At 36.1% G+C, this 15,104-nt stretch overlaps 2 protein-coding genes across 2 annotated transcripts; one reads left to right on the top strand and one right to left on the bottom strand.

The window, feature by feature from the left end:
• Positions 1–3,956: 3,956 nt before the first annotated feature.
• Positions 3,957–9,237, top strand: LOC137937566 (polyadenylate-binding protein RBP45-like). Its single transcript, XM_068782649.1, has 7 exons — positions 3,957–4,521; positions 5,516–5,993; positions 8,068–8,123; positions 8,204–8,334; positions 8,422–8,518; positions 8,604–8,777; positions 8,886–9,237. Exons 1-7 carry the CDS (start codon positions 4,186–4,188, stop codon positions 8,886–8,888), a joined length of 1,275 nt encoding a protein of 424 aa, XP_068638750.1. The 5' UTR covers positions 3,957–4,185; the 3' UTR covers positions 8,889–9,237.
• A 1,987-nt stretch (positions 9,238–11,224) lies between these two features.
• On the bottom strand, positions 11,225–14,958 carry LOC137942560 (mediator of RNA polymerase II transcription subunit 21-like). Its single transcript, XM_068788259.1, has 5 exons — positions 14,871–14,958; positions 12,527–12,784; positions 12,077–12,154; positions 11,891–11,942; positions 11,225–11,619 (listed from the first exon to the last, which is right to left on the bottom strand). Exons 2-5 carry the CDS (start codon positions 12,731–12,733, stop codon positions 11,543–11,545), a joined length of 414 nt encoding a protein of 137 aa, XP_068644360.1. The 5' UTR covers positions 12,734–12,784; positions 14,871–14,958; the 3' UTR covers positions 11,225–11,542.
• Positions 14,959–15,104: the final 146 nt, after the last annotated feature.

Genomic DNA, 15,104 nt, shown 5'->3' with positions numbered 1-15,104 from the left:
AAACATAAATAATAACAATGGTTATTTAAAAGGAAAAAATATATATTTTCTTTCATTCCTTAAATGACAATGGTTACTATAGCTCGTTTTCCTCGCTCGGCGAGTGGAACGAATGACGAAGGTTGCAGAGAGGGGGAGAGAAGTCGTCGGTGTTGGGGACGGCGAGAGGAAGAGAGTCTAGCGTCGAGGAGAGGTCGCAGAGGGGGCGATTGAAATCGCCGAGCGAGGGAGGAGTCAGAGAGGTTGCAGAGAGGGGAGAGATGTCGCCGAAGGTCGTCGGTGTTGGGGACGGCTAGAGGAAGGGAGTCGAGCATTGGACACAGGTTGCACAGAGGGCGATTGAAATCGCCGAAGGTCGATCGCGAGCGAGAGAGATTTATTTTTTCTCCGAAGCCTTCGTTATGTCGACAGAGCTTCCTTCTCAAGCCCGAGCCCGAGCGCTAGCCAGATGTAATCGAGAGAAGGAAAGTGAATTCAGAGTTCGACCCCTCTGAATTTACTTTCCATCGCTTTATGCTTAAAACGGGGGGAAGCGAAATATATTTGTATTTTACCCAACGTAAGTGAAATATATTTCACTTACGTTGCGCACTAAGGGGGGGTTAGTCCACAATGAAGTGGAATGAATTCCCCCCGCATTACCTGGTTCATCCCGCATATGGCATTAGTGCAAAAAGAAACGAATTGAAGTGAGATTACATCACTTCATTCTCTCAGGCAAAAATTGCGGAAAGTTGATTCAACCCGATTTTTCGAATCAAACATTTGAATCGCGCAACGTGTTGCTTCTTCCTCTCCCCCCTTGAAAGGAAAAAATTATCCTCATTTGCCTTTCTCCTCTCCCTCGGCCTTCGTCTCTTGACGAACTTCCTCTCCTCTTCGCTCTCTCTGTTCTCTTTGCTTTCTCTTCTTTCTCTCGTCATTGCTCGATTTTTTTTGCCCATCTTCTTCTTCTCTTTCTGTGTCTCTCTCGGCTTCACTCTTCCTTCTCCCTCTCTCGCCTCCCTCTCCCTTCTCGTTCTCTCTCTTCTCTTTCCTCCCTCCTCCCCTCCCTCAATTTCTTTCGATTTAACCTATTCTGGTTTCGATTTCCTTCGATTTTAGACATTTAGGCGTCGATTTCTTCAATTGGGCTTAGATTTCCCCGTTTAGCGGTGGTTTTCCCCAAATTTCAGAAGGTAAGCCGAAACCCTAATATTTTTTCAACTAATTTAGTGTTGTATTTAATTTAATTTAATTTTTTGTGTGTAATTTATCTTGATTGTGGTCATTAGTGGGATTTAGGGTTAGGGTTCAATTTCGTCTTGATAGGGTTTAATTTCGGGATTAGAGTTGGGGTTTGGGACTTTTAGGGTTTTAAGGTATAGGGTTTACTCTTTACCTAAGCCCTTTAGGGTTTATGGTTTTTTTTTTTAAAATAGGGTTCTCGATTTTTGGGATAATAGTGTTTGAGGCTTTTAGGGATTTTAAGGTTTAGGGTTTATGGTTTGGGGCTTTAGGAGTTTTAAAGTACAGGGGTTTGGGGCTTTTAGGGGTTGTAAGGTTTAGGGTTTAAGTTTTATGGGTATGGGGCTTTTAGGGGTGTTAAGGTATAGGGTTTAGGGCGTTTAGGGGTGTTAAGGTGTAGGGTTTGGGGCTTTTAGGGGTTGAAATGTTTTAGAATGTTATTGAATTTGTTTGAAGTGCTATGAAATGTTTTTGCCATGTAGTGAGGAGATTTTAGTGTTATCAATATCCACCACATGGTATTTTGTTTTTTGTTGGTTGTTTGTAAAATTCGGATGAGGTACGATTAGCAGGTGAAAAATTGGATGAAGATAGCGATGATCTTAGGGACGAAGGCAACATATCAACAACCATGTGGAGACGTTGTGCATTAGAATCCACTAGAGCTGCACAATTTTGAGATGCCATAGCGACTAGCATGTGGAGTGATTATCAGTGGTTGTACTTTATTGCTTTTGAACATGTATGTTGTCGTTCGTATGTACTAAACTAGTAAGTTGATGATGTTAAATGCACGAAGATGGCCTTAAAAATAATTTACGTTAATTATATTCATTTTTGTTATTTTATACCTTTTTTAACGTGTTTAAAATTTATTATAGTCACACGTAATTAGTATATTAATTTATAATAAATTGTAATCATTAATTAGTTTAATGATCCAATTGCTATAATTAATTAAACAAATGGTTTTATATTTTGCGTTAATATTTTATTAATTATTAATACTTACAAATAATTAATTGGTTTAATTATCCAATTAATTAAACCATTTTTATTGTTATTTTGTGTGAATATATTATTAATTAATAATATGTAAAATATATATTGTGTTATTGATAAATTAATATATTTTTTTATTTATTATGTATTTTTAGTTTGTATTAAAATAGTGAGTTTTAATTTTAAACTATATCTTATGTTATTAAAAAATAATTTATTTTTTTATTATATGCACTTATGTTATTTTTAACTTTTTATTTTTTTTAAATATTTTATTTTAGTCACACGTAATTAGTATATTAATTTATAATAATCTGTAATCATTAATTGGTTTAATTATCCAATTTCTATAATTAATGAAACCATTAGGTTTATTTATTATATTCTCTTATGTTATTTTAATTTTTTTATTAATTTTGTATAATTTATTGTAGCCACACGCAATTAGTATATTAATTTATAATAAATTTTAATCATTAATTGGTTTAATTATCCAATTGCTATAATTAATTAAACCATTAGGTTTATTTATTATATTCTCTTATGTTATTTTTTCATTTTTTATTAATTTTGTATAATTTATTCTTGTCACACGTAATTACTATATTAATTTATAATAAAGTGTAATAATTAATTGGTTTAATTATCCAATTGCTATAATTAATTAAACCATTAGGTTTATTTATTATATTATCTTATGTTATTTTTTAATTTTTTTATTAATTTTGAATAATTTATTCTAGTCACACTAATTAGTATATTGATTTATAATAAAATATAATCATTAATTGGTTTAATTATCCAATGAACTTATAATTAATTAAACCAGTAGGTTTATTCATTATATTCTCTTATTTTATTTTTAATTTTTTATTAATTTTGTATAATTTATTATAGTCACATGTAATTATTGTTTTAATTTATAATAAACTATAATAATTAAGTAATATAATATAGTTTTTTCATTAATTAAGATATTAATATATTCTAATACTACACGTTAAATCACTTATACGTGTAGTAACCACGTTTGTTTTTGGTTAATTATATGTTTAGGTATATGTTTTATTTAAGTATATTATAATAGGTTACTCATTTTCTTCTTTATATCTTACTTTTCAATTGGGGGCACTAACACTAGAATCTGTTTTCCAACTACTTGAACTCGTTTACACTAACACCAAAACACGAGTTGAATCAATTCATTTCACTTGAACTCAAGTTTATTGTGGACTAACCCACCTAACTAAGTGCGAATTAAAAAGCAAATACACAAGGTGAAGTTAAAGGAAAAAAAAACATGAACTATTTCTTTAACTGCATAGCCATTCAAAAAATGGTAGTATTTTTTATACCACTCTTTTAACCCCAAAATTTGGATTAAATCAAAATTCTCTAAATAAGGAGGGTTTTTTATTTGAATACGAGATAATAATATTTTTATTTAATAAATATTTTTTAAAATCTCATAAAATTTCATACATATACCTCATATAAATTGCTAATTCGGTGAAAAACACACATTTTTAACGTGGGTCCATATTCTCATATGGGACCCATCTAACGTATCTTCACGCCCTAGCTCGGGAGCAGAGAGTCACGGCACTACAAAACTCGACATTATAATTCTCGAGAATTTCGTTTCCTAGTAAGGCTCTCCAAAATACAATTTCCATAGTCAGTTTCCGCGTTATCCTGTCCTGCCGCACCCTTTTATAAACACTTTTTGCCGTTTCGCGGACGAATTCTCTCACCCTATTATCTTCTCTAGGGTTAGGGTTTCTCTCCCCGACAGCTTAGTGTTTTCATCCTCTTTTCTTTTTCAACCTATCGGTGCCATCTCCCTGCATATCTACCATCAGAGTTTTAGAACTCTCGGTGGTTGTACGAACAGCGTTTCTATTATTTTGTTTTCCTCTAGTTGAGAGTTTTTTCTCTCCCTCTACGGCTTCAAATATGATGCAGCCTGCGACAGGAGTTGTTCCACCTTCCATGGTTCCACCTCCCATGGATCAGCAGCACCAACAGCACCAGCAGCATCAGCAACCACAACAGCAGTGGATGATGATGCCACCTCCGCAGCAGCCTCCACCGGTCTGGAGCCAGCAGCCACCCCAGCCACAGCAGCAGCAAGTTGCTCCACAACAGCAACCGCAGCCACAGTATTCCCAGGTACAGCAGCCGGCTCCGCAGCCCACAAGCAGCGACGAGATCCGGACTCTTTGGATCGGGGATCTCCAGTACTGGATGGAGGAAAGTTACATTCACAGCTGTTTCTCTCACAGCGGCGAGGTATTTGATCTCATCATCTATTTCACTATATTGTGCTGCGATTTATTTGTTTGTGTGTTCTCACGCATGCATATATATGGTTGTTGATGGAAAAATCAGTTTCTTGGCTCTGGTCGTGTTTCTATGATTTACTTCACTTGAAAATCGAGATTCCCGCTGCTTGTTATCTTCTTCAGTTTTTGGAGAGAAGGGAGAGGCAGGGGCGGGGCCCTCCTCCGGTTCCGTCTGCCTTTTGTTTCAATTTTTTTTATTTTGTTGTGTTGCGTTTTGTGTAACTAGTGTTTTATTTCGGAGTCTCAAAATTTGTTTGCATTATTGTTCAAAGATTGTCGTTTAAGCTATTGTAAATCATCGATGAACATGTAGATGAAGGCTCAAGAGTTTTTTCCTTGAAATAACTGTTAGATGATGAGATTATCGTCAACGACTACTTGTTTGCTGAAAATAAAAAAAATGCCTAGACTAGGATTTTTTGCCTTAATAATTGCTTATTATGTTAAGCAGGTTTTGCTATTAAGAGTTCAGGTTCCTCAACGCATCTGAACTTTAAGTTGGAATAACCAGAGAGTGTATTCATAGTAAAATTTCTGTTATTGGTTTTGAATTATTTGTGGACTTTACACGCTGAGTACTAGCGAGGATGGCATTGAGTATGTTTCTCATGTAATCTGTGAAAAATATTGTGCTACTGGAAAATGAAATGGACGACTAAAGGGCTCTGACTGAGAGCTATGTAATGATAGAGGATAGCATAGTTGGACAGTTATCTGACAATGATGGTAATGGTACTTGTTGCACTTTTAAATAGACACATTACAAAGTGATCCATTTCAGCAAATGAGCATGATTACTTTTCTTGTGTCACAAGTTAGTTTTGTTTCTCGTGGGACTTGTTCTTGAATTGTTTCTTAATCATCTGATACTTTTGTATTACAAATGGTATGCTACTATCTTTGTTTTTATTGATTTTTATCATCTCTATGTATGTTTGCAGGTTGTTTCTGTAAAGGTTATCAGGAATAAGCAGACTGGCCAATCAGAAGGCTATGGCTTTGTTGAGTTTGTCAATCGTGCTGCGGCAGAAAGAATTCTTCAGTCATACAATGGAACTCCAATGCCCAATGTTGAGCAGAATTTCCGACTGAATTGGGCATCCTTTGGTGTTGGTGAGAGACGCCCTGATGATAGTGCTGACTTCCCAATATTTGTAGGGGATTTAGCTTCTGATGTTACTGACTACATGCTACAAGAGACATTTAGAGGCCACTATCCCTCAGTTAAGGGTGCAAAAGTAGTCACTGATAGAACTACAGGACGTTCCAAGGGTTATGGGTTTGTTAGGTTTGGAGATGAAAGTGAACAGTTGCGAGCAATGACTGAAATGAACGGGATGTTTTGTTCTACCAGGCCAATGCGGATTGGCCCGGCTACTACAAAGAAAAATGTCACTTCCCAGCAATTTGCTTCTAAAGGTATGTAATTTAGCATTGTATCTGTTTGCATTTTTTTGTTGTTGTGCTGACATTTTATTTGAAGGTACCGAGTATAATAAAATAACATCTGGAAAATTTCGTTTCCTATTTTCCTCCCATTTATTTAAGTTGTACAATGGCAGTTGCTCTACGTGCTGAGTTTTCTTAAGCTTGTTTTCCTCCTTTTCAGTTATGAATTTGAAGATATGGAGAACTTTGTTGCTTCCATAGATGTACAAAGTCATTTCGTTCCTAGTACTATGTGAATTGGGCCCCTTAAATCTTTAAATTACATAAACTCATAAAGTACTCATGTTGTCTCGAAGCAGGACGCCCAGGGGCTCTCTTCGTTTAGGGCCTGGAACTGATTTCAGCCGTGAAATGCATACCCCCCCTTTAGTGCGTGGCCTCGGTTAGGTCAGTTTTATGTTTATGTCGTAAATTATGTCCTTAATTTCCCTTTTCTGTAGCATTATGCTACATTCTCAAATTGCTTTCTCCTTTCTATTCTTTATATTTAAACCACTCAGTCGTTACATTTCCTTCGTTCATTGAATTTACTTTTTATGTTTTTTAATTATCAGTCTACAAATTCAATGGTTATTTCTTTCTGAATCAGTTCGTTTCTGTCATTTATACTTATGAGTTCATTGTGAGTTCTCCAGCTTTGATTCAATTGGGCGAATCGCTTTGGAGTTCTCCTTGTGAGTTTTCCAGTTTGATTCTATGGGAACAACCCTTGGAGTTTTTGAGTTGCAATTGATTGGGACCTTAAAATCCTGATAATGCAATTCCTTTTAGTTCTTGCAGTTACATGCACTTTTCTTTTGATTTTTCTTCTTCTGTTTTTTTGGGGGGGGGGGGGGGGGGGGGGGGGATTCACTGTTGTTACAGTTCTCTTCCACTTTCCTTTGTATTTTGTATAAAGTCTATGCTGTTGATGAGGAAGTGGGAAATGTTAACTTGACTATCATGTCATGGGAGAGTGCTGATGTCTGTTGAAATTTCTTATGTCTAAGTTTCTTATTTTCATTTTTTTTAATCAGACATGCTTAAAGACCTCAAATTTGTGTTGAATGCAATATGTCAACTAGACACCTCATCAATTAGAGTTTTATGTTGTATTTTTTGTAACCTCTTTCAAAAGTATCTGTTTTTATGAGGAAATGTTCTGTATTGAAATTAAACTAAGCGTTACTGTCTAGTTAGTGTTCCACACTGATTTCTGCTAGTATTTCTCATGTTGGGGTCTTGCATTCTTTCTCAAATTTGGCTACATCTGTTATCGATAATGAACTGATACAAAAGAATGTTCTTTTATTGTTTTGTGTTTTGAGCATTTTCCTTTTTTGCCTAGTTTGTTCAAACCGCATGCTTGCGGTATATTATGGCAACATCCTTTTTTTGGAAACATTGGCTCGGTTCATTTGTCTTTTTTTTGCATTATTCAGACTTTCACCATGTATTAGATGCTTGTGTTGTTGGGATAGGTTTCAGGAAAAAGATGGCCTATTGCTTCTTTGTCATCCCGTCTTTGTCTTGAATTGTTCCTGGATACAGTAGATGACACATGGGAGCTATGTGCCGACTGCTAACAATTTTGATTATTGTTCATATAACTTAGTGACTCTTTCTTACGTTGACTAGTACATGGCAGCTAGTCCAGTGCTGGTTGTCTTCCTGGTAATTTATCTCTTCTTGATATGGATTCTGTTGAATTGGATAGCACTGTTTGGTATGTGACTGGTTCTTTTCTTCTTCTTTTTATATTTTCTTGTTATTAATCATTGGCACATTTGGTGGAAGTGGTGAAATTAATACCTGGCAAACATATCATGTAGTGGCTGTTTAGGCACCTCTATTCTATATTCTTATCTTAGTTTCTAATTGCAATCAATATTGAAATAAAAAATTGTGAACAGTAATCACATTGGAAGTTTGATTTACTTTTGGCAAACTTACCTTTGCTTCAGGTTAGGAACTTTAATCTGAGCATTCTATCCTAAGATGCATAAGATTAGATCTCTTTTTAATATTCTTTCCATTTTTTTTTACAAAATGTTGTTATTTGCAGCTTCTTACCAGAATAATCAAGGAACACAGTCCGAGAATGATCCAAATAATACAACTGTGGGTATTTTGTTCTGTCTAAAGTTGGAACATATTTTTAGTAGCATATGATCGTGAAAGTTTGACATCTTTGGGTGCAGATATTTGTTGGTGGGTTGGATTCAAATGTTACTGATGAGCATTTGAGACAAATTTTTAGTACATATGGGGAATTAGTCCATGTGAAAATACCTGTTGGCAAGCGATGTGGTTTTGTTCAATTTGCTAAAAGGTGTGCAACTTGCCTGCTCTTAATCCTCTTTCTGAGCAACCCCTATAATTAGGTTTTATAAACTTGTATATTTATCTGTCGTTGCAGGGCTAACGCTGAGGAAGCTTTGCTTATGTTGAATGGGACTCAGCTGGGTGGACAAAACATTCGACTGTCCTGGGGTCGTAGTCCGTCAAACAAACAGGTTTGTTGAATAGGAGTTGTTGTAACTGTAACACAGATTTTTATTCTTGTGTGCGCCATATAAATGTGAATTGACAAACGTGCAGGATCCTTCTACTGGATGGGTTCAGCCACAGCCCGATCCAAACCAGTGGAATGCTGGATATTATGGATATAATCAAGGCTATGAGGCATATGGATATGCTCAACCGCATCAAGACCCTAACATGTATGCTTATGGTGGTTACCCTGCCGGATATGGTAACTATCAGCAACAACAGGTAAGATCTTCTGTTGTGTTTGTCATCTGTGCGATTTGTCTTATCATCTGTTATTTTGATTTCTCATTATTGGAATACTAGTTTTACAATTCATGTGCCTCTCTACAGTGATTTCCGAATGGTTGATCGGCTGATTGTGGAGTCTACCAGATTTGGTGGTTTTGCGTCCTCCTCGAGTTGGATCCTTGATTTAACCTTTTGTATATTGAGGGGAGTTTTTAATCATATTACTTCTTTAGGTGTGCTGTCAGTCCCGACGGTTGCTATCTACAATAGAATTTATTTATGGGGTTTTTGGTATCAGTTGTGGGAGATTAAGAATTTCATGTGTGTGTGGGTTCTTATAATGATTTAAGTAAACTTGAATTGATAACGTAAATTATGGTTGGTTTTTGAACTATGGATATGTTTGCCTTTGGGTTCTTATAATGATATTTAGAAAGTAAACGTAATTGATTTATGGTTGGTTGTTGAACTATGGATCTTGCTGTTCGATCATTGTTAGAGAATTTTGTCAAAAAAATAATAATAAAAAGTAGACGTAAAAGGCCCTCTACGGTCCCGGCGAGATTTCAGAGTAGCTGGACTGGAATCTTACCCCCTTCAGGGATTGTACAGTCAAAGTTTTCCGAGGCAGGTAAGGTGTGCCGGTGTACTTTAAAGGTTGTGAGCCTGCCCTTTCAGACGGTGCTACAAATAATTTGTGATGGCAAGGGCGATGAAGTGAAGATGGACCATCCAGTACCCAAAACAACTAATCCACTTTCAGACAGGAGAAGCAAAAGAATTGAAAAGTTTATACAGGTATAAACATTACTCCCCTGCAAACGATATAAACACAGCAACAGACTGGAAAACTATAAAACACCTTATACAGGTCCTCATATCACTAACAATAACATTACTTGCTACAATGGGCAGATTGAAGGGTTTTCCAAAGTCACATTCTGTTTAAGACACATCCATGCAATTTTTCAATGCTTTTATGCCTAGAACTCAACAAGTTAAGAGCAAGTGCTTCTTGTTCTGTAAGGGCAAGAGAATCGGAAACGATGTCTGCATACTTTTCTTTGTTCTCCTCATCATCGCTCTCACTGTCAAAATACACCTTTGATCGTTTGGCCTGGTTATTCCCCTCATTATCTGTGGCAAAAAAAATCATTTGGTAGAGCAATGAAGGTTGCATTTGGTAGTGTAGAAAGTAATAAGAAAAGAATGAGAAAAAGAAAGTGTTTTTTTTTTCTCTTGTTGGACTTTGGATGCACATGAAAGAAATTGAGAGAGAAACTAGAAGAAAAACACAGTTTCTCTTGGTTGGGTGGCACATTGAAAAAGGAAAAGAAAAATAAAAACTATTATTATTTTTAAAATTTTATTCAAGCAAGAGATTCTCATCTATAAAACATCATAAATAAAACAATAGGTGTCAATACACTGAAACCACATAGATCACTAAAACAGTTCCAACCCAGAGATTTGAAGCAATTAGGCGTCAATCCCCTGCAACCGCAAAGATCACTAAAAGCATCAGTAATATAAAACAGTTGTGGATGCAAAGGTCTAAACTAGTAAAAATAGATCAGTCATCCCTCCTCCTGCAGCAGCAAGCCAGTCCCCAGTCTTTAACCCCATACAATTTCAGACAGAGTGATTCCACGGGCAAGTTTCTGTGGCCTAGAACCAGTAAACCACTGTCAGTTATGTCCGTTCCAGTAAGGTATAATATGGTAGCCTTGTTAGACTAGAGAGTGATTCCAGCGCTTGATCTGCCACAAATTTACAGCCCCGAAGATCCAACATTTCAAAGTTCCTATGTAAGGAAATACTGTTGGAGCTTCACTCGTTAGATGACTGCACGAGGGCAGTCTCACATTAACAAGGTAACATGAAGTCGTTTCAAGATCATGGAAAGCCAAATCTAAGCTCACACAGTTAAGGAGAGTGAAGGCAAAGCCTGCATCAATAACTCCAGAGAACCAACCAAGGTTTACGGATTCCAGGTCTTTGCAGCCCTCAACTGGTAGGAACATTTCAAAACCGTTAACCATTCTGTATGCAAGAGATGATTCTCAGAGTCAAAGAGAGAGAGAGAGAGAGAGAGAGAGAGAGAGGGAGAGAGTGCTACCTGTTAAGATTCGTCTGCCGAGAGATCTGGAGAGGAAACCTTGTCTGGCTCCAAAGGAGATAGCCCAATAAAATTTTCTCCTTTCTTTCTCTTCCTTTTGCTTTCTCTCTGGATTCATTACATTTTGAGGGAGAGAAAACTACTATAACTAAGAGAAACTATCTTTGTCTTGTATTTTACTCTCTCCCTATTCCTTTTATTTTCTGTTTCTATGTTGCCACACACAACCTAAATGACCTAATCTGCAAGTCTTTAAAAAATAAAAATCTGCAGGTCTAAAAATAAATCTTTATGAAAGAAATTGAGGGGGGATGGAAGAGAGTCCAGGCAACAAATGTACATTCTCAGAGTGAAATAGCATCCACTTACAGAATATTATGAAAGTATGTTCTGAGAAATAAAATCACTTTGATCATAACTTGTTCAGTCATAATGATTCTCCACGTGATGTACATACCTATTGATTCCCACTACCTTACAAGCACTGTAACGCAAAATTGTGCAGGCTCAAACAATGCTGCTGCTAGAGCACTTCTCTGAAGTTACATCCGTGAATAAACAGGTTCTCCTTTCCTAAACCCGTGAAGACAAACAAGTATGCATCTAAATTGTTAATCATCAACAGCTTTTGGTCTTTCCATCATTTAGGTTTCTTCAAGTTTAAACAGTTGTCTGCTGCTTGGTTAAACAAATTTTGCACTTGCTTCAACTCTTTCTCTGCAAACACTCCCCCAAAAAAATTAGTTAGGCATGATGAAGAGCAAACAAGAAATCACACTCTGCCTTTCTAAATACTGAAAGATATACTTTTCCCAGTTCATCATTCAGATGGTGAACAATTTTGTGCCCCACTAAATCCAGCTAAGAGAAAATTGGACCCGCACTTATAGGAGCTACCAAAGGTGCCAAAAGCACCTTCCTTATGACAAGCAAGAGGACAGATAATGGTAAGCCATAAATAATCTAAGAAACTCAAAAAGATAGGCACCTGCTGCCTCCAATTGCTGCTGGAGCTCTTGACCCACCGATTCATTTTCTGCCTGTATTTTTGAAGTTTGACAAGCCAAATAATAAATCAGATATTTTAATCAAATTTAGACTTCTTTTGGGGCATCATTGAGTGGATAATCAGAACAGTGAACTGGTGCAACTGAGCAAGGAATAAATGTACTACCTCTAGTTCTGCAATTTGTTTCAGTTGTGCCGCTTCCCCTCCTTCTGAAATTGGTAGCACTGCAACAAGCGCATCAAACTGCAAAAGAACTATAACCTTCAAATCTGCTAATACCTCTTGCCTTTCGTGGAAGATTTTAACAAAGAGAGTAAGAGATACAAAAAATTAGAGGCGAGTAATCTGCTAGTACCGAAATGACATAAATAACAAGTGGGCCTTTTCTGTCTCAAAATAAAGGAAAAAGAAAAAAATGTAGGAATTTTCAGGCATTTAATAGTGTCCTACTGATAACCAGAAGGATCAATTCAAGGGAGAGTGAATATAATCAAATGATTAGCAGGCAAATGTTATCGACTGCAAACAAACATCAACTATAAGCTGATTAATATCTGGATACTTAATAATACGTACAAGTAGAAGTTTCCCCAGAACTATTTGTAGTCATCTTACCTGCTTTGCAGCTTGAACTAGGGCAGCGCTCATGGCCTTAGGCTGCTCAGCAACATTTATGGCATCATTAGTCAGATTAGCAGTTGGTTCAGGATAATTTGGTGAAATCCGAACTGAAGGAGCATCCCTTTGTAGTGTTCCAAAGGTGTTGAATGCAAGAGATGCAATTTCATTGACTTGTTCTTGCAACTGAGAGATGATATCCATACTCTATACTGATGTGATAGGTAGTGGGATCCAGTTCCTATAAGTATAGTACTAAAAGGAAAAAAAAATGTTTACAAGTCAGTAAGAAATAATCTCTTCTTTCGCAGGAGAACCAACAACAAAATCAGCCTAATGCTGAGTTTGGGTTGCACTTTGCCACAATGGCCTACACAGAGGGGTTTCTAGTGCGAGGTCTTAGGTTCAAGCCTCACAAGGGTAAGGTAGTATCATTTGAGTGTAGTGTGCTTGTGCGTCCATTTGTAAATAAAACAAATATGAAAAAATCATAAAGACCATTGGTGAAGTCCTGGATTTTCACAACAGAAGGAAATAATCTCCGAGGATAATACCGTGCTAAGTCAGTACTCTAGGACTATGAAATTCTGAAATATTAAAACTCATTTCGACATGGAATAAAAATTTTCAAGAACATAAAAAATAATTTACGAAACCTGAGAAACACTGTGCTTTAGAAGCATAATAGATATGAGCTAAAGTAAGTGACTTGTTTCTGTTAAGGTATGATATACAAGACTAAATGTTAAACTTCCAAAATGAAAGACTGTAAGACACACTAACTGAATAGATATTGAATATAATTATATGGAGAAACTACTAGAATACACACTCATTTGCCAACACAGCTTTAACATGCTTGAGCTTGACAGAAAGCTAATGAACCAACATAACAACATGATTTGATGATTCAGCAATGTGACTTATTTTTCATCCAAGTTGTATCAGATTTTGGTAAAAGATTAAGCAAGGAATGGTGCAAATACTTTATACGCCAATACAACTGGGATTCTTGGATTCCTACAGGGTCCCAATACCAAGTAACATAACCAAGCCAACAAATACTTAAAGAAACACTCAGGAGGTCGTCAAACAAAAATGAGTTTAGATAGAAAAGAGTTTGAGCTAATTTGCATTAAAAATGAGAGGTACATAGTCAAAAGAATCTCAGCCCAAATAATCACAGCAACTTGATTCCATGAAAACAAATAATGCTGTTAAGAACCGAGATGGTAAAATCCATCAAAATTTGCACCTTCAAGTGCATATACTTGGCAAAGCATGCTTCAAAAGAAAACAGAAAAATCTTCACAAGGTGCCATGGCAAGCCACTTACCATTACTATAGAAAGAATAGATGATTGATATGATAAGGAATTTCATCTAAACCTCATATATTGCAATTTTGAAGAAATAATTCTTAGACTGTTTGAAGCTCATGGATCAAACAAAGAGAAGGATCTAAAATAAGTTCTATGTCTCAAACTCGATTACAGTTCCCTTGTGTCCACAATTACTAACAAATAACTTGGTGTTGTTTCAGCCCAGATGCTAAAAAAGGAACATTACAAACAGAGATCCATTTCAACAGTTTTAGGTTGTTTAAACAAACAGAAAATTTAGGGCCTGCAGATTATCTTTTTTCCTTTGCTTGACTGGAAGTAAGATTTTTTCTTATCTTATTTCAAATTACATTTTGGAAGTAAAACTGAGTCCGTGTCAATCGAACTTCAACAACTTAAAACAAAAATTTAACAGCATCTCTTCGAATTCTGTGGTCTCTTCCACAGGAAATTGCCCGAAAGCGCAACAAAAATACAAAAAGATCTCGGTCAAACATCAAAAGAAAGCAAATAAAACCCAGTCAGCAGCAGAAGTACACAACGCCAACAAGTAGCAAGACAATCACAAACAAATTAGCTCCATAACTTTTAAAAGAAAATCTTAATGTCCTAAGTACATAAAGTCATTAACAAAGTTCAGTGTTTCTGCAATGTTCCTTCAACCACCATATTTTCATCTCTCCTATTCTCGCAGCTGAATAATGCAACACATTCTTAGAAGAGCAACACTTGAGAATCTCATAGAACAACTCCGGTTCAGTTATGCAAATTCGTATGAATAAAAACAAAAATACGAGCGTCGGACTTGACAAAAGGGTGTCCGACCATGATGGGTTATCGAACTTCAGAGTGTTTCAACCACTCTTAATTTTCACTTTCGTGCATGACAAAAGGAAATTTAAAAAAAAACTCGGCGACCTGATAATTTTCTGTAATCGTAGTGATGAGCAACTACATGGAACTTAAAGAAAATACAAAGAGAGTGACAGAAATTGGTACCTGCTGTCCGAGAAGTTAGGGACGAGAACAGATAAAAGAGGAACTGAATGAGAGTTTTTGTCTTGGAATATGGAGCACTGGATCGTCCTACAATGGCACAAACCTAGCTCATTCAAGTTCAGGTTAACTAATTTAATATTCAAAATAAATTAATAAATTAAAATATACAACAAACTTGTGTAATCTACTGATCATTTAAAATAGAAAAAGAACTTTAATAAGTACCTTTTTTCT

This window comes from Aristolochia californica, unplaced genomic scaffold (assembly GCF_029961685.1).
Source record: "Aristolochia californica isolate CCGP_79_NKW_82.1479 unplaced genomic scaffold, dmAriCali1.0.hap1 SCAF_10, whole genome shotgun sequence".
NCBI classification, from domain to species: domain Eukaryota; kingdom Viridiplantae; phylum Streptophyta; class Magnoliopsida; order Piperales; family Aristolochiaceae; genus Aristolochia; species Aristolochia californica.
The sequence above is the reverse complement of the archived record's forward strand: the minus strand, read 5'-3'. Positions and strand labels throughout refer to the sequence as shown.

Bases quoted from the DNA above. Each gene is read 5' to 3' on its own strand.
- LOC137937566 (XM_068782649.1), top strand. From the start codon at position 4,186: ATGATGCAGCCTGCGACAGGAGTTGTTCCACCTTCCATGGTTCCACCT. The intron at 8,124-8,203 runs GTGGGTATTTTG...CTTTGGGTGCAG, and splicing joins ATGATCCAAATAATACAACT to ATATTTGTTGGTGGGTTGGA. The intron at 8,519-8,603 runs GTTTGTTGAATA...ACAAACGTGCAG, and splicing joins GTAGTCCGTCAAACAAACAG to GATCCTTCTACTGGATGGGT.
- LOC137942560 (XM_068788259.1), bottom strand. From the start codon at position 12,733: ATGGATATCATCTCTCAGTTGCAAGAACAAGTCAATGAAATTGCATCT. The intron at 12,155-12,526 runs GTAAGATGACTA...GTTCTTTTGCAG, and splicing joins TAGTTCAAGCTGCAAAGCAG to TTTGATGCGCTTGTTGCAGT. The intron at 11,943-12,076 runs GTAGTACATTTA...TCAAAAATACAG, and splicing joins AACAAATTGCAGAACTAGAG to GCAGAAAATGAATCGGTGGG.